Here is a 19,279-nt window from a genome sequence, read left to right as displayed (position 1 = left end):
CCTAATCCTTATCTCACAGCAGATAAACAGTAATGAGTATTTTGGACCAAACCACTACACTAAATTGGTGTTTCCGCCCAGTTACAAACCGAACCCGCGACAACAAGGTTTGTAAATTCACACTGTCATCTTAATAGGAACATTTGTAAGGCAGAAAGGAAGCAACAGACAGCTATGCAATATCCCTAACCAATCAGGACTGCAGAGGAGTTGTGCCATGCACACAGACACTGCATATGTGAACCAGAGAAAATCAACCATCACAAAGGTTGTTCTGGCCACTGGGGTTCTTCCTTCATTGTTCACTGTCTCAAACACCAGAGAACTGACAGTATAAACAATTTGTTCAGTGCCTATGCTTTTGTAGAAAACACTTATAAAATAAACTAAATCTCAAAATCTTAGGGTTTTTTTTCTTCTTCAACATGAGTGGTATATGTTCATATATTCTAAACTATTATGAAACAATTAAAGCAAATTATGGTTTCTAAATTGCACACATTAGTTACTCCATTAACTTCTAAAGATGCAGAAAAATGACAGTTGTTAAACAAGTAACATTAGATACACTAGTTATCTTTTCTATTATTTCCTCTCCTGATGATTTCAATCTTAGTATGAGCCATACACCCATTTGCTTCAATTAAAAAAATTCAAAATTAATAAGAAAGCCAGTGGCAATCACACAGATTATTAAAGCAAGCCCTTTATAAAGTACAGTGATTAATGTCATACTGCAAAAACTGCACAATGTTTAATCAAGATAATAAGATGAGTGTATAGTTCAGGACTTCAAACACTTGGGAGGCGGCGGCGTTTAAGACTAAACCTTACCATTCCTGTGATGTTTGGATTTGCTCCTTTCTCAAGCAGCAGTTTAGCCACTTCAGTACGGCCTTTGTATGATGCCCACATCAGGGCAGTCCATCCTCCCTGGCAAGCACAAGTCAAAGAAATTTAAAAACTGAAAAACACTTAGAAATCTAACTAATGACTTTTATTTCATTTTGTATTTCTCCTAAGACTATTCTGCAAATCCAAAATATAATAAGGATTGACCACATAATGTTGTAATTCTATTTATGTAGAATAAATAATAGGCTCCTGCAAAACTTGGGAAAACATCATGTCCTTAATGTTGCTGAATACTGAATTCAGATTTCAAATGCACACAGATTCAACCACTAGACTAAAAAGAAAGCCCAAGAAACATACCACAATCTTAAAACAAAGTCTAGAATCCAACTCAATTAATATGAAAAGTTTACTTTTGATTTCTGTAACAGAGATAAGAGCAATTAATCTCAAACTACACTGGTGTGTTCATTTAAGTTTGTAAACTAGGAGACAATGAAGTTTCACTGCCTAAGGCATTTGAAAGGTCACGTAAACAAATTTAATTTTAAAATAACAGTATGCCTCCAATAAATGTAAGCACAATTTTTATTTATTTCTTTATAATACACTTTTGGAGATGTGAAAGATCCCTCTGACTGACAGAGGTCTAGAAATCAAGCACTTGGGCCATGTGAATCTGCTTAATGTTAAATGAAAAATCTTGGTTAGTGAAGATGCTTCAGGCTTCAGACAGAGCAGAACTTAAATTAAAGGAAGCACTTGAACTCACCCATAGTGGTTTTCCCCACTCTAACTTAAGCAGAACAAAATTAGTCCTTGCAGGTACCTAATTTCATCTTCTGTCAATGGAGACAGTTTACAGCTCTTCAGAGCCATCTAACCTTAGAATGGTGTCAGCAGCTTTTGTAACTCTTTAGATGGGCTGGACTGAAGCGTCCACTTTTCCACTTAAAAATTTGGCAAGATGAACGAAAACAAGGACTGCTGTATGAACAATCACGGCTGCCCAGGGAAAAAGTAAATACGGACAGGTATCTTCTGGGAAAGACAACTTTTATTTTACCAGAATACTTAAAAAAACAAAGTCACTACTACCAAAAAAAAACCCCAACAAAAAAACCCCAAACCAACCCTCTTCCTGCAAGAAAATCTCACCCACACAAAACACACCCAAAAATCAAACTGCTCTTCAGTTTAGCTTTTTTCCAAAGCAAGTTAAGGGGGGAAAAGCAGCCCTAGTAAACCAGATGCCTTTATTAACACTAAAGCAATCATTTTACAAGTGTAAAAAACAATATCTAACTATATATATTCTTTTCCATTTCAGTCACAATGAGTACAAAATGTAAAAAGGAAAGATCTTTCCTTAATTTTATGGAACTGAAAATCTCCAATTCACAAAACTGTTTTTCTATTTGATTTTTACTCTAGGACAACACATACCAAATCCCGATGCTCCAAACTGACATTGTAATTGAGCAGCTCTGCTACAATAGCTGCATGTCCTTCTTTAGCTGCTGAAATAAGAGCTGTCCAGTTATCCTAGGAAAAAAGAAAAAATGTTATAAAGTAATATTCAATATTTCAATACAAATAACCTTGTTTTTCAAATGCTTAATCCACAACATATGGAAATACAGAAGCCCTTAAAATATCTGTCCTTTAAAAAAAAAAAAAAGTACTAATAAACTCACAGTGTTCCAGTTACACACATGGAAATACAGAGCAACTACTCCAAATCTCAGCTCCAATTAAGTGCTCTCCTACCCAATATCTATCTCTTTCCACTCCTCAGTTCACTGCAGGTTATCTTAATAAATATATGGAGAAAGCAGCACCTCCAAAGGATTAGGGAATGAGTTTAAGACACTGCAAACTGCTGAGAGGGAACAACATGATAACCAAGACCACAGAAAACACTGGCAGTGGGTCTCCACATACAGTGCGTGACAGCACCCAAGGGACTGATATGCAGACTAATCTGGACCACCGCTTTTCACATTTCTGATCACTTCGGGAAGATATATTTTCCCTTGCATTATGCTTATTTTCCCCCCACTGCTCAAAGCACATCCAAGTGTGGGCTGATTTTTTATATGCCACACACTTATAAAATATAGCAACAGTTTATAAGGTAGCTATCCTTCCTAGAAATATAGAAACTGTGGCATTTATAGCAATTATAATAAAATGTCTCAAAACAATAGAGACTTGGTTGGGTTTTGTTGCTTTGGTTTTTTTTAGGTGACAGATTCCATAGCAGACCTTTCCTGAATGTCCATACTGCTACACTTAAACTAAGTGCAGAAGTTAAAAAAAACCCAAACCCAAGCAATATCCTTTTCCTGTTTATCACTCTTCACTGGAATATACAGACCTTTCAAAACTTTCTAACAATATCTCTGTCCCATTCACTTGTTTTGGGCATCTTTCATCAGGAGTCAACCTCTTTTGCTGAGGCATGAAGACAATTCATAAATTTGAAACGCCTCTCTGCCACTGTTCTGGCTTTCACCTGAAATAAACCTTTAACCTAAATTCTCCCTATGTATTTACTGGAAAAACACCAAAACCAAATGAAAAAACCCCGAACAAATGAACAAAAATTCAACCCACTGACATACCTCAACAACACCAAGATGAGCAAAACCACTTGGACTTCATCTTTGATGCTGTATTTCTCTATCCTAATTTCCCAGAAGAAACAGCAGCAAGATTCAGCAGAGATCAAGATGTTTTAAATGTCTGAGGGATATCCCTACTCCTCATGAGGATCCAGAGAAATAAAAAAGCTAAGCAATTTTGAATAAAATTTCTCTTACATGTCATCATTTCCCACCTGCTTTTTTCCCTCCTGAGCTCAACACTAACCTAAATTCCCTCTCTTTGCCTGCCCCTTGTAATTTCTTGCTCCTCCACTGTTACATACCATCACATAAAGCACTAATACTTACTGCATCTTCCAAGTTGCAATTAGCTCCCTTCTTGAGAAGCTCCTGGACAATTTCTAAATTGCCTTGCTCAGCAGCCAACATAAGTGGAGTCTGGCCATTCTGAAATCCAAGTGACAGGAAAATAGATGCACTGGGAAGTGATAAAAATGACACACATACCCACACAATAAAAACCCAGAACCTACAGGGCAATGTTGTTTCCATTTTTAACTGCCAGTGAGAAGTTGTAATTAAGACTGCTGTTTAAACCACACAGCATTCTTGCAATAAAAATGGAGAACATGGTATAAAACCCTGTCCCACAGGAGATTACAAAACAAACACAAAAAACCCCAAACATTTCAGACATTAAAAAGGGCTATGAAAAGAAAAAAGTTACATTATTAAATAGCTACCTTTCTGAATGATTTGCTTGCTGAACACATCTCCAATACGAGTTACATCTTTACAACTTGGAGCAACTCAGTCACATTTAAAAAAATAATAAAGAAAGAAGTCTACCCTAGGAACCACAATGGCCATTAAAACATGCACACTGATTCAGAGGAACAGCTGCTAAAGCCTTGGAAAAAATAGTCAGTTTCTACAACCCACTTTCATCTGACAGCATAAGAAATACAGACATCACTCCTGTCCTCTGCAACATGGATTCTTAGCAGACGGTGTCATCTTAGGGAAGATGAAAGACAGAAAACCTAGTTTATTTGCCTTCAGAAGTGTTATAAAAGTCAGTTAGAATCTGTCACCCTTCCATCAGACTACCTTCGTGTCAGCAAATTTCTGAGATACAATTGCTCTGCATGATGAAAAGTAAAACTTGCTAAATTTTACAGTAAATTTATTGATTACAACAAGTTTAATAAATTAAAAGAATTTTTCCTGACCTGGCTTCTGTTTTTTCTCTCTACCATCCAGAAAACTCAGATTATCTAGTCTCTAAATAATGCAAAAGCTACATGTTAGGAGCTATATACCAGCAATTACCCTGGAAAGAATAAAAATGAATGCAGAATCACAATACAGCAGTATCACTAATCTTCATAACTGACACAATTAATACTACAATTAATAACAATACTTGATGACTCTTTCTGCTCTTTACACACACAAAATTAGAGAAATGCATGGATTCTTTCAAAAACACTTTTTGGCGCATCAGCTGTTGCCCATCTAATTACATCTATAATATAATTTTTCACAAAGAAAAATTATGCTCTCATGTAAGTTTATGTTGTTATAACTGTACATTGTATACATTCAAAAGGACACTGTTGCTTTTAGATCCTAAAGTATATTCTGTATTAACAAGAAGTAATTTTTAGGTCTCGTCATTAAAAAATTAATTAAAATGCTCAAAAAATCAAGAGAAAATAAACCACTACTTTTTAGAAAAGAACAGCTCTCTTTGAAGGAGGAAACAGTCATAACTTTTGCTCTTTAAGATATGCAAGCTAATAAGTTGGGGATACACATGCCAAGTGATTTCAGAAATCATGACTGACCACTCTGCCTTCTGTGATGACATCACCGGTCAGTGGATGAAGAGCTGAGACGTTGTTTATGCCATATCCAGTAAGGATTTCAACACTGTCTCCCACAACAACCACAGACACTAATGAAGTACAGGCTAGACAAACGGACAGAGAGGTGGACTGAAACTGGCTGCAGTGCTGGGCTCAGAGCATTGGGATCAGCAGTACAAAGTCCAGCTGGAGGCCAGTCACTAGTGCAGGGAATCGATACTGGGATCTTATTTAAGCCCTTCATTAAGGACTGGGGCAAGGGGACAGAGTGCGCCCACAGCACCTTTGCAGCCTGGACTAAGTTGGAGGCTGATGCACCAGATGCTTGTGCTGCCATCCACAGGGACACTGACAGGCTGGGCACACAGGAACCTACCGTACTGAGTACAGGTGTCTCGTTGTGATACCCAGAGGAAACTGCACTGAATCTTTGTGAAGAGAAGCTGGGACTGCCCTGCGCCAGACACAGGCAATTCCAGCTGGCTCCAACCAACTCACCCCAGGACACAGGGCTAGATAATCTCCAGGGATGCCTTCCAAGCAGTGCTTTACCAATACACACAAAACCCCCTATTTTAGCCTGACCATTCTTCTCACCTCCTTCAAACAGTTACTATTGCTATCAGTCTGAGTGTCTTCCACAAGCGGATAACACAAAAGGATAATACAATCCAAATAAAAGTATGTCTGGGAAAGAAGAGGCTGTGGATGGTAAAATTATTCCCTCCTGTTAGAAGTGCCAGACAGCTGCAGACTGGCTCTGGTTTTCTGAGACAGATGTAAAATTTTCTACAGGGGTACTGAAAACATCCTTCCCTTTTTGTTAGAAGACTCTCAAATGTAAGTAGAATGTTATAATGTTTTAGCAGCCATCACAAAGATTTCACCAACACAGAAACAAAAGATAATTACCACATCTGTGCTATCCAGATTAGTTCTCAAAAGTTGCGAAAGAGTCTGGACACTCCACAACAACTAAATACCCATATTTCTCACACGCACATCAAGTACTGTCTATATGTACATCACAACTCAGTCTAAGTATTGGAATGACCAAATTATAAAGGAGCACACCTGTATCTTTATAGGGAAATCAATTAGTGGTGTCACCTTACAGATTAGCACTCTTGCAGTCTGTGAGAGAACAGAAGATTCAGAATTGAACATGCAGAAGCTCCTTCAGTACCAAGAGCAGAAAGAAAGCAACATCAAGGGAAAGCGGAGGCTGTTAGGATCAAAGTCTATCACCCAAGGCAAGAATCTATCATTAGCTGTTAATTCATGTGTCTGGTATGAGAAAGAAGAAATCACACAAACGGAATGATGAGCAGGGAAAAGGCAGAGAGGCTGAGCCCTCCCCTCCTTAACTGAAACTGATGGTGTTAATGAACAAAACCATCCATACACAAACTGACTGGGACATCCCAGCTTTTCTGGCAACTGGCCACAGTCAAGATAAAAATGATTGGAAACAATGTGGGTGATCCTACCATTGGACAAGTCACTGCAGCCTGGGAGGTCCTGGCATTAGCAAACCTTGGCTTGCCAGCAATCTTTTTAGATCTCCAAAGGCACTCTCCTTTTGGTATTTTCTTTTTACCCAAGAAGAAAAGATGACTTGGCAGGTCCAAAACTGGAAACTGAATTGCACTCAAAGCCACTGAATTCCAAGTAAGAGCTAGCATTTAAACAAAACTCCTATCATTATACATATGGACTGTCCCTGTAAGGGGTTTAAAACTGATGTAAACCACACACGTCTGTCTGCAGAAATGACTTTCTCCAATGCAACAGATCAGAAGACTGAAAACAATAGGTATCAGGGAAATGATCTCTGCAAAGGCAGTTAATGAAACCCAAGACTACATTTAGTCCCACCAATAAGTGAAGAAAACTTTAGAAAAGAAGGTGAAGGCAGTGACACTTGATAAAATCAACATGAACTCTGATTTCGGCCATGTTGTTGAAAGGAATTGCCAGCAGAGGGAACAGATATTCCCCTTCTCACATATGCTACATGCCAGGTGGTGAGGTTAATGTGTATGCTCTGAAACTTAAAAATTCTCCCATCTCAAATACCTCCGTGTATGTGCATACAAAGCATGGAACGAATGTGCCAACAAGGAAAGAAAGCTGTCTTAATTGAAACCAGATCTGATAACTACAGTAAGGCTGAATTCTGTACATTGTTTTCACATTTGCATGATGCTTTTTGAGTTTGAGTAATATACGCCATTGGACTTCTTTCCAAAAAAATATTCCTTCCATCTTAAGCGGATTTGAAAAACTGATCAAAATAACAGATTCTGAATAATTCTCATATAAACTCCCTACTGTGTATCAATACTTCCGTGTACTCCTGGTAACCTGTAGATACATATTTTTTCATCTAGATGAGCACATGCTCATGTAAGTTGCAATATATGCTCTTATTTGGACTGTATAACAAAGTATCTTGACTGAAAACCAGGATGTGAGGCAGGGATCATCATCATACCAGGTCTCACCCCAAAACAAACAGGGCACATGCAGTTGCATCTGTGAACTAAGAACCAATTCTTAGGTATAAACTCCATTTACAAAGTAAGGATGGAGCTGCATTTTCCAGCTCAGAAGAACATTCTAGAAAGCAAATACTATGAAAGATGCTTGAGGTGCTGACAGAGACCGAATACAGTGTTCAGGTTATGCAAAGATAAGCAATCACTTAAAAACAAAACTGAAATTTGTATATTAAATAACCAGTGTGATCTCACTAATTATTCATTCTGTAACTAACAAGCTGCAATGTGAAACTGACCTTTTCAAAAATCATCTTACCTCATTTCTCTCATCGACATCCCTGCATTTCTCTAGAAGCGCTTTCAGAGCAGGAACATTTCCTTCTTCTACGTAGGTCAATAGACTCTGACTCATCAGACTTGCCATCTTCACACAGTATTTAAAATGCCTCTAGATAACAAAGCTTACCTGTATTTCAGGAAAGGAAAAAAAACCAGCAAAGCATAAGTAACAGGTATGACATTAGAAAGCATGAATTGTATATGCTAATAAATTATTGGTTGGGTACAAACACCTGCCATTCTCCTCAACAAAACACTGTGGAGACGTGCATTAAAATGCACTACATTCTCATGAAAAGTCTTAACTCTTTCTAGTTCTTAGAAAATTACTGGAATTCTTTTAGCTGTTGTGTGTTGTCTAAATAAATATTCTGAATGGAATGCATAGTAGTTTCTGTATATACAGCATCACAGGAATATCTGTATATGTTACATACTTCATATCTACTATTTACAATATAACCCTTATCCTTTATGTGCATAAGCAGAGCATTGAGACTAATCAGCATTACAAAATACAGTGATTCTATCTAAATAGCAGCCATATGGAACTCTGAGAAACGCCATTTACTAAATCAGTTATCACCAACTTTATGCAGACATGCCTGCATGTGATGGCACATTGTTACTTGCTAGTCAAACTTAACATGGCTTCTGTTAACTGATTATGTTTTTAACCTTTAATATGCAAGACAGCAAAGGTTTTTCTTTCTTAAGGCAGACCACTAACAACCATTTCAGACTTCATAAAAGTTGTGCCCAGTAAGTTCGGAGCACCAGTAGTATTACAGGGCCAGATTTATACATACACAGCGACAGAAGCGGAGTCACTCACTGCACCTAAATTTAGTTTCACTAGATGCAGAACAGGTCATGGGGTTAAATACAAGACTCCACCACCCCTACACACCTTTCTCCTCACCAGTGGCTGACATGATCATGAACCTCCAGTTTAGTATCAGCTAAAGCCTACTGCTTAGGCTATTCTCTCCCAGGGAGAAGCCAAAGACTAGTGGCTTTCCCAGGCAAATGTTCTTACTTTTGTTCTCAAATCAAAGCAGCCAGGGAATTTTTCTGCACTTCCAACTCAAGTGGAACAAAAAGAGATGAGAGGAAGACAGCAGGAACTTCACCATGCTTAGCACAGAGAAGTTAGTTTAGATTTAGAAATTTAAATAAAATTATCCAGTTCCACTTTCAATTGCTGACATAGTCGGTAACAGTATAACGCCATCCTTTCTCCTTTACCAGGTGAGTATATATAGTCATACACAGCACTGTCACAGTTTATTAGATACAGCCTGAGCTCACCTACAGCACTGCAGCCACCACGTGACCCACATACAGAAATGCCTTGTTCAAAAAAAGTGCCAGCTAACACCTCAGTTAAGATGACAGCAGCTCTGGGTACGTGCAAATACAATTCAGGTGCACATGAATGTCTAGTGACAAAAGAAACTACAGACATTGTTTAAAACTTTCATCTAAAACCAGTAAAAAAAAAATCTAGATTCAACCTGTAAAGCCCAGAAGCAGTTTTCGTAGGCACTGCTGCCACTCCGTCCCACAAGAAAGCTATAAATAAACTAAGAAAACAAAAAGTCCGTCACATTTACCGTACAGTTAAATTACCATCGAAGGGGGTGAGCAGCACAACAGTGGTGTTATATATCTGTCTTCATTTTCTTCAGTAGGAGGAAGAGCCAACTAAGAGGTTGCAAACTTAAAAAAAACACTAAACCACACAAAAAAATGAAAGGTTTGAAAAGAAACAGAGATTTTACTGACTCAGGGTGGATACACAGGCTCCTACTGCCATTTCGGACACAAAAATACCAGGAAAGTTAGCATCTTGCCTGGCATCCAGCTACCAGTCCAGAACAGCCCACCTCCCTTACAGCCAACAGCAGCATCTTACAGCCCTACGCAGGTGTCTCAGATAATCTCAGTCACCTAAAATGACATTAGATATTCACACGCACCTGTATTCCTCCCATTAGTTTTTATATATGACAACAGAAATCCATGAAATGTGATTTGCTGCTAGCTCCATTGCCACCACAGGCATTTTCTGCTTTTCCTGTGCAGTCTCCCAGCTTCTCTCCTGTAGCTGTACCTTCAATACCCATGCTACTTTCCATACCAAATATTAAATTGAAAACTGCATTAAGAACATCCCCAAAACATGACTAAAAATGTCTCACCAAATGAATTATACTCTGCAGTTGCCATCAAAATTTCACCAATTAATTCTCAGCTAGTGTGAAAAGAAAGAAAGTACTCAGAATTGCTTTTTGCTCAAAGTAAGATTCTTCCCTTGATGATCCCTGTGAGCAGACAGAGGGCAGAGGCAGCCCTGCTGCACTGTAGATAAGCATACTGCTTCAGAAATTCCAGTTGGCAACAGTGCAGCTTCTGCCTTCATGCAGAGCTGAATCCTTAAACCTCTGACTAACAGCAAAGCACCCAATGCCAATGAACATGTCTAGCGATGTGTTTAGAAACTCCATGTTAATATTACTTTTATAAAATGACAAAAAATTTGTACCAGTGAGCCATCTCCAAGAATATTAGTATGTCTTATCCCCTATGCTTCACTGTCACATAATATGCCTTTCTTGGAATTAATAACAGTCTATTTTATAAAAACAGGAATCACAAAATCAAATATTATAATTATGCACTTTATATCCTCATGCTTTTATTTGCCCTTTTTCAGGCAAGCTTCTTAGAGCATCCAAAAGATTAACGTCACTGGAGGGCTTTGGGAAGGCACAGTCTAGGGACAACAACAACCATCAAACAAACAAAACACTCCCCACCACTCCAGAAACAAAGGTAAATAAAAAAAGGGTGGTATTAAGATTTTTGGAAACTTTGCTTTATTTTTTCCCCACCAAGAACAAAAAACATGCCCGAAACAAGCCTGAATGGGTCTGTTCATTAGACTTTCACTCATGACAGCAAGACAACATCACTTGAACACAGCCACAGTCCACCTTTTTATTAAACAAAATATATGTTATTATGTTATGAAAATTAGGCACTGTACTCCAAGTCCATATGGGTGCTGGTCACTGAAGTGTGATTTCCTCCCATGCTTCAGATTTCTTTTAAATAATGATAAAAACTGAACCAAGATTCTGAGGAACAGTCTCTAGCTGTAATTCCATTCTAAGTAATTCTATTCTGGTCTCTCTGATGAAAAATGCTCCTGAAATACATATTCAGTTTTCAAACAACCCAGGAATAAAAAGAAAACTCTATGTCTTACCCTTGACCAAATTAAAAGATGAGAACTTAACCCCTGTTAAATTACATAAATATAGTGCAAAACCAGTATAATTCCAGAACATCCTATACATAAATGGTCCTTAATTGCTCAATTAACACATTTACTTTTTCTTTGACACAGCAGAAGTATTTTCACAATCTGTAACAAAAATTTCAGTTCAAACCAGGATTGTGCTTGGAAACCAATCCCCTTTCCAATAAGGATTAATGCTATTATTTTTCTCTCCCACCTAAGTGAGCCAATTTCCAGTGCACAAACCTGCTCTTCATTCATAATCCAAACTTTCAAGCTTGGAAATCTCACAATGCCCTTGGGCAGCAAATCCTGGTATTTTATAAAACTAACAACACACCAAGAACCATGAAAAGTTATAAAGCGCACAAATGCTCAGGTGAAGGCAATGTTTGCACAGGGATTAACCTGTTTTTGTAAGACTCTCACATCCTGAGCTGATGCAGACAAATGTTATCACTGTTTAGGAAAGACGGCAAAAATTTGTCAATTTAAAAAAATATGATTTCTCTCAACAACACCAATATTGACAGCAGAGGTCCTGATAACTCAAATCTGCAGGTGTTTTATGTATTCTCAGAACCTCTTATCAGTTCCTAACTATATAACAAATATTATTACTCACTAAATTTTCAAACTATCATATTTTTTACATAGCTCTTCCCCATTTTTTTTTATTGTGCAAACAGTGATCTTTTTTGAATAAGGATCAAAACTGGTCAACAACACTAGCATTACTGAGAATATCTATTGAAAACAAAAAAAAGAAAGTCAAGATAGTAATGACATTAAATTCATACTTTTCATCATACTATGAAAAAACTGTTGCCTACTTTTTAATGCTTCCTTCCTTTTCCAGACACAAAGGCTATCTTCCCAACATGCACCACTGCGGCAGATCTTTCAGCTAACTGTAAAAGGAAATAATTACTGTGCTGCTGAAATCTGAGCACGTACAACTCAAATGTGTAAATGCAGAGCATTTCACCCTTAAGAACTGCAAACGCCATCTTTTCAAATTAGAATTAAAAAATGTGAAACACAAGAATTGTACACATTAAATTTATTATAAAAACCTAACAAGTCAGTTTCATATTCTCACGTTTTCATGCTTTATGATGGCATAAAGAAATGAAAAACATGCTGAAACATCACCTTTACTCACACCACACAGAATGCTGCTAAAACAAGCATTGCCCAGCCTTTACAACACCTCATTGTAATAATCCCTTCCTAAACACAAAGAGATCACAAGTCAGGCATCACATTAAGTGGCAAATATTTTAAAATATTCTTTCTGTTGGGACTGAGTCAACCAGCATTTTGTTTAAAGAACAAATTTTGAGAACAGCTGAAATGAGCCTCTAAAAATATTAATTTATGGTATTCAGAGTCAGAGAGAAACAACAAATCTAAGTTTCCATAAGTAGTCTACACCCACACCTCTTCTCCAGTGTCTGAAATTCCAGTGTGACTAATGACCTTATGCTGCATTTCTGCTTTTCCTTATTTATCTGGGAACATTTATTCTACTTCTCTCAACCACATTTCTGTTATCCAGGTGAGAAGTATTTTTTTTAATTACCTTACTTTTTGTTACCTTCTCACAAAGAACAAAATAGTGTAACTCCAAAGTATCAAAAGACACAAAAAGTGAACTACTACAGCTAGACACACATTCTTATTTTGAAACCCAAAACCAATAAAACTAAAAAAAAATTTGCACAAAAGGAGGTCTCTATTGTAACCATTATAACTGCACACAGTAAGAAGTAGGGGAAATTGGAGATACACAAGTCCTTCTTTTCTACCTTATGCACAAAAGGCAACAGCCATTTCCAAACATTGTAGTGACGGATTTTTTGTTTGTTTTAATAAAATGAAAGAAACTGGAGATTACATACAAAAGACTCGAAAGATGTAAATCCCTATTAAAATACAGGGCTGGCTGTCAGCTGATAGCAACTATCAGACATGCCTATGTTCTACCCTGGTTAAAAAATGAGTTAAAATAAAGTGTGAAGTATCTGATAACAGAATTTATACTTATCAGAGAAATCCGTCCTCCTTTAAGACTAAATTTAAATATGGTCCATGAACAGTAACATATTGCTAAGAACATCTGAATTCTAAGACAAAGTTCAATTCCAAAACAAAATACAAGATGCTCAGTCCTACAGATCACTGTTTCAGGTTTTAAATACATCAAATAAAAGAAAGCAAACAGAAACAAATACAAACAGAAGCAAACAGTTACCAATATTAAGAGGTTTTCTTAAATTATACCAACCAACACAAATCGTCAAAACCTGTATAAAATACACAAAAGCACAAGAAAGTCTGCAATGTCATCTTACACAGTCTCATATGGCAAACACGTTTCTCTGTATGATAAAATCAAGGGTTTGTTAGTCATAGACACAAGTTATATGACAAAAATCTACCTTTTAGAGTGTTTCCACTTAAGAAAGAAGTGAATGATGTGATGTAGAACTTTAAACTAATATGGCACCATTTCGTAAGCTGTTGTCACACAGAATTTCAAGCAGATTTTAATTTCCTAATAACCAATTTATTTTAAATAAACACTGTGGCAGAACAAAGAATAGATGCCTAACCAGTAGACAAAAGGACGGGTTTTCTTACATGTTCTGATCTCAGAAAAAGATCTTCCGTTTTTCTTTCCATTTCTTTACTATTTGATGGGGGAAGGAGTGTCAGGTAATTAATCAGGCAATGATTCAAACACTTTTCCAGCAAAAGACATATTACTGTATTGTTCCTCCCATTAATCCTTTACCAAAAGTTATAGAGAGGAAATCGCTTTTCCAACCAATTTTTAAGCATATATGAGAAGTGGCAAAGCCCTACTACGTTTAAGACATTTTGCTACTCTTTCAGTGATGTCCTGTGGCAGGACCTGAAGCAATGGGCAGAAACTGAAACACAGAATCAATTAAGCTGGAAAAGATCTCTGAGAGATCATTCAGTCCAACCTATGATCAAACACCACGATGTCAACAAAGTGGTCTTTCCTTAAACACCTCCAGGGTCAGTGATTTCAGCACCTCCCTGGGCAGTCCATTCCACTGTCTAACTCTTTCTGTGAAGAAATTCTTCCTAATACCAACCTAAACCTCCCCCGGCACAGCCTGAGGCTACATCCTCTTGTGCTATCGCTTGTTACCTGGGAGAAGAGCCTGATCCCCACTTGGCTACAACCTCCTTTCAGGCAGTTGTAGAATGATAAGGCCACTCCTGAGCCTCCTTTTTTTTCCAGGCTGACCACCCCCAGCACTCCCTCGGCCGCTCCTCATAGGACTTGTGCTTCAGACCTTTCAACCAGCTTCGCTGCCCTTCTCTGCATTTGTTACTGTGAGAGTGACCCAGCACTGGCACAGATTGCCCAGAAAGGTTGCAGATTCTCCGTCCCCGGAGACAGACGAACAACCTCTGGGCACAGTCCTGCGTGATCCACTCCTGTTGTCCCTACTCGAGGAGAAGGGTTAGACCCGATGACCTGGGGAGATCCCTCCCAACCTCAACCGTTCTGTTACTCTTTACCTCAGAAATTAGACGCCAAAAACTTTCCTGACGGGTCGAACCCTTATCTACCTTTCCGAGTCGACAGGAGAGAAACACGGTACAAGAGGCTCCTCCACCCCCGGGACAAGGGTGACAGGAACTCCCGGCCGTGCCCGCGGCACCCGCGGAACGCTTTACCCACGGTGCGCTGTCCCCGACACCCGCACACCGAGCCCGGTCCGCCCCGCACACGCCGCCGTAGGAGCTCCGAGACAGAGCGGAGCAGGCGCGCCGCTGCTCCCGACCCGCGGCCCTGCACAGAGGGGACCGGGGCGTGAGTGTACCGGGCCCGCAAGCCACGGCGGCCATGAATCGCCCGAGCCCAGCGCTCCTCCAGGCCCCCGCCGGGAGCGGCCCCGCGGCGCCCTTTGTTTGGCAGCGGGAGCGCCGCCTCCCCCACAGCCCCGTGCCCTTCCCCTGCCCTTCCCGGCCCGCGCCCCCCGCCTTCCCGCCGCTACTCACCCCACGGCCGGGGGCACTCTGCCCCTACGGCGGCTGCCCGGGCCCAGCCGGAGTCTGACACGGAGGGAGGCGGCGGCCCAAAGCGCGGCTCAGCTCGGCCCGGCGGCGCCCGCCATCTTCCACCGCTGCACTCCGCCCGCCCGGGCCGTGACGCGCGGGGGCGGCTCCGGCCGCGCCCATCGCCGCGGGCGGCGGTAACAGCGGGCACAGGAACCGCCCTGCCCGGCAGCCCCGCGGCACCGCCGGCCCGGCCCGCAGCGGAGCGGAGCGGGCGTGGCTGAGTCGGAGAGCAGCGCTGGGCAGCCCAGGGGGTGGCACCTTCCTGAGAGCCCCCAGCAGTCACCCCCCACACCCCCCCCCCCCCCGCTGCTTTCTGATAGAAAATAAGGGGGAAAAGGGTAGTGAATAACTGCTGCCAGATGTACGGACAGACTGGGGAACGGGAGGCTGGAAAGCAGCGCCGCCGAAAGGGACCTCACCTCGAGCCCTGCCGGCAGTTTTGGGCACCACAATAAAAGAAAGATATTAAGCTCTTAAAAGAGCGTCCAAAGGAGGGAAACGAAGATTGTGAAGGGCCTTGAGCCGAGGAAATACCAGGAGTGGCTGAGGTCACCTGGCTTGTTCAGCCTGGAGAAGAGAGGGAGAGGAGACCTCATTGCAGTTACAAGTTCGTCCTGTGGGAAAGAGGGGGGGCAGGCACTAAACTCTTCACTCTGGTGACCAGTGACAGGACCAGAGGGAACAGCATGAAGCTGAGTCAGGGGAGGTTGAGGTTGAATATTAGAAAACGTTTCTTCCCTCAGAGGGTGGTTGGGCACTGGAACAGGCTGTCCAGGGAAGTTGTCAGCAGCCAGGCTGACAGAATTCAGGAAGCGTTTGGACAATGCTCTCAGGCCCATGGTGTGACTCTTGGGGTTGTCCTTTGCAGGGCCAGGAGTTGGACTTGATGAGTCCCTTCCAACTCAGAATATTTCTATGTTTCTATGGTTTATACACAGAAGCTGTGTCAATAACCTTCCAAGTGCAGCCCCTCCATTATGGCTTAGTTGTAATCTGCATACAAGTTACATAACCCCAGCTGACTTCTGTGCATGCTCAGGGGAAGGGTCTTCACCTGGGCAGGGTCTTTGTGACCTGTAGGAGTAATTTTTGGTATAATAATGAAGATAGACCAACTATAAGGATACATGGACCTTGAGTCTTTTGCTAAGTTGGCAGCATATGCATAGATATACATCAACATCTTGATTTACTGCATCCTTAGAGCTTGTTAGTTCCAGGATGTCCTGACTAAGGGATGCTAGCTGCTATCTGTTCTACTGGTTAAGTCTCCTTTCTTGCTGATTGGACTTGAAAGTATATAAAGACCAAATATCAAAGTACATCCCAATTTAAAATAATTTTATATTATATTGCACATTTTGCAGAACTACCACATACCTTGAAATCCACCAGCTTCTCTCAGACTCCCTCACAGCCCAGATATCTGAGCAGCTTTATGGGTATTTTGAAAATTCCCCTCTCAGCCCAGGCCAGGGTGTGCATGGCTGCAGCTGCCTGATACCATTCCCAACATTTTCTTCAGTTCTTCCATCAGTGCTTTCAGTGATGATAAAATGCACCCAGTGACTGTAAAATGTCATTTCCATCTTCAGCATTTCAGTCTGAATCCATGATCATGGATGCGTTTAATTCATTTAGACAACTGCATGAGAGATGATCTCTGATGACTACAGCAATAACATCTTCCCCAGGAAACCACGGACCCTTGCTTAAACCCAGGATAGCAGCAAACCAGCCAGGGAAAGGAACATAGCCCCCACATTACTGCTTATTTCTGAGGTTACCAAGTTTCAAGGGTCAAAGCATAGGTATAATTCTTTACAACACTGAGATTTTCAATCTCGGTAAAGAGCCATGACTGTTTGCTTCTTAAAGAAACATCTGACAGGGCTTCCTGTACACCCCAAATACTTACAAACCAGAAACCATGCAAGTGCTTTGCTCACTCTTAAGCATGAATTCTCCAATGACCTTAAGAAAGTCTTCACACCCGGATAAAATATACAGCTTCCTTACATGCTCTGAAGTTGTTAATACAAAGCAAAGGCACAAGCTGTGAAATTCAAAAGCTAAATCCACTTAATCTTACACCAAAACACTGTTTCAGCTGAAAAACCGGGAAAAATTAAGTACATAAAGCACATTCTTCTTCTTTAACACCTATTTGCAGAAACAAAATGTGGACAAATGGAGGATGAGTCCCTGCAGCTAATGTGGGGCTGAAAAATGCTCTCTGTGCCACCTGAACATATGCATAAAGGGCCACTACTCAAGGAAGAGTGGTCCCAATGCTTCAGGCACCCATATAATCTTATGTACCTAAGAGAAACCACAGTCTGATAAGACTGCCTGTGTTAACCTCTTAAGGTTTATAGATTTTGAAACACTTTCAGGATATTACTCTTTTTTTCATACTTTATACAAAAATGTATATTAGTATCTCACTTCATGATCTCCCATTGTCCAAATCCTTATTCCCATATCATAGTGTTCCTACCCATCAGGTGTTAGCTGTGTTCTCACCATGCAGCTACAAATTTCAGGCAAAACCAGTAGCTCCTTCCCTCCTGCATAAAAAGGAACTGTACAAACACCATGAACATGGAGGCAGAAAAGACAGTTTTCTGTATGGTCCTTCACTATCACTCACTTTTGTTACAGATGGATCCAGCTCCTGATATCCTTGTGCTCTTCTAGCTTGTACCCTATGCTTAGATTAGGAATAACACTTTCCCACCAGTGACTAATTCACATAGGCACAGTGCAGTTGTGGTTTATTCCGTTTGGAAAGATCATGTGCAGCCCCCATGGAGAAATAACTCCTTTGCTACTATATATGACCATCTTAAGAAGAGCTCTAAGATGTGCTGCCAAACCGGACAGATCTCCAACTCTCACCTAGTAAATAGGCTGAAGATATCTCCCCCTAGAACTACTTCTGTATTCTATGCTGAAACATCCTGCACGTTATCAGGAAGTTACTCAGATGGAACTAAGTTAATTATAGGCACAGGAAAGTATCTGCTGGCTCCAGGATGCTCTTAATTATGACTTTTTCTGTGCAGTACCTTAACAATTTACAACACTTAGTAGCAGAAAGCTGTGCTTCATTTCAATCTCTTCAAATGAGTTTTTCACTAAATGCAGCAATGTTTAGTTCATGAGGACACTTCATACTCATGACTGACTCTGTTGTGAATGCGTATTTGAGAAGGCAATTTCCATTGCAGCCTAACTTCTGGTTAAAATGACAATATTTACCAGAGCTTCTAAAATTGCATCTGTAGTCCTTTCTGTTGGAATGGCAAGTATTTTTATCTCCTGTGATACAGATTGCTGAAAGAGAATTCTAAACACACAAGGCTCAAAAATGCTATTGCTACAGCAAGGCCTTTCAAGAGAACACCACACATTTCAATATTCCTCTAGGGCTGGATCCCTGGCAGAAAGAGATCTGTATGAAGATGTCTTCAAAAAGTTACACCATCTTTACAAAGTTTGTACTGAAGTGGAATTAATACCAGATCAAAGAAGAGAGAAAATGATGCAGTGTGAGACAGGAAATGATGGAAACAGCCCCTCTTTAGTAGTGGCACATCCCTTCTTTTCTCTAATAACCTCAGCTCACATGCTAAAAACCTGCAGGTCCAGGATTCTCAGCCGGCTCTGACATACTGTCACCAG

At 40.3% G+C, this 19,279-nt stretch overlaps 1 protein-coding gene across 4 annotated transcripts in view; it reads right to left on the bottom strand.

Moving 5' to 3' along the window:
* KIDINS220 (kinase D interacting substrate 220) overlaps nucleotides 1-15,683 on the bottom strand; it is a 77,489-nt gene extending 61,806 nt beyond the window's left edge. For 3 of the 4 annotated variants that reach the window (XM_042033059.1, XM_042033061.1, XM_042033063.1), the window contains exons 1-5: nucleotides 15,533-15,683; nucleotides 8,156-8,305; nucleotides 3,813-3,911; nucleotides 2,302-2,400; nucleotides 835-933 (exon numbers count right to left, since the gene is read on the bottom strand). In XM_042033059.1, the coding sequence (XP_041888993.1) occupies nucleotides 835-933; nucleotides 2,302-2,400; nucleotides 3,813-3,911; nucleotides 8,156-8,263 (405 nt within the window). In that variant the 5' untranslated portion in view covers nucleotides 8,264-8,305; nucleotides 15,533-15,683. Of the gene's footprint in view, nucleotides 1-834; nucleotides 934-2,301; nucleotides 2,401-3,812; nucleotides 3,912-8,155; nucleotides 8,306-12,318; nucleotides 12,397-15,532 lie in introns of all 4 variants that reach the window. The other variant, XM_042033060.1, reaches the window with a different exon arrangement.
* Between the last annotated feature and the right edge of the window lie 3,596 nt (nucleotides 15,684-19,279).

Source organism: Corvus kubaryi, unplaced genomic scaffold (genome assembly GCF_017639235.1).
Source record: "Corvus kubaryi isolate FWS band 111438036 unplaced genomic scaffold, C.kubaryi_AGA036_p1.0 37354, whole genome shotgun sequence".
NCBI lineage: Eukaryota > Metazoa > Chordata > Aves > Passeriformes > Corvidae > Corvus > Corvus kubaryi.
This window is presented reverse-complemented; position numbering and strand designations above follow the sequence as displayed.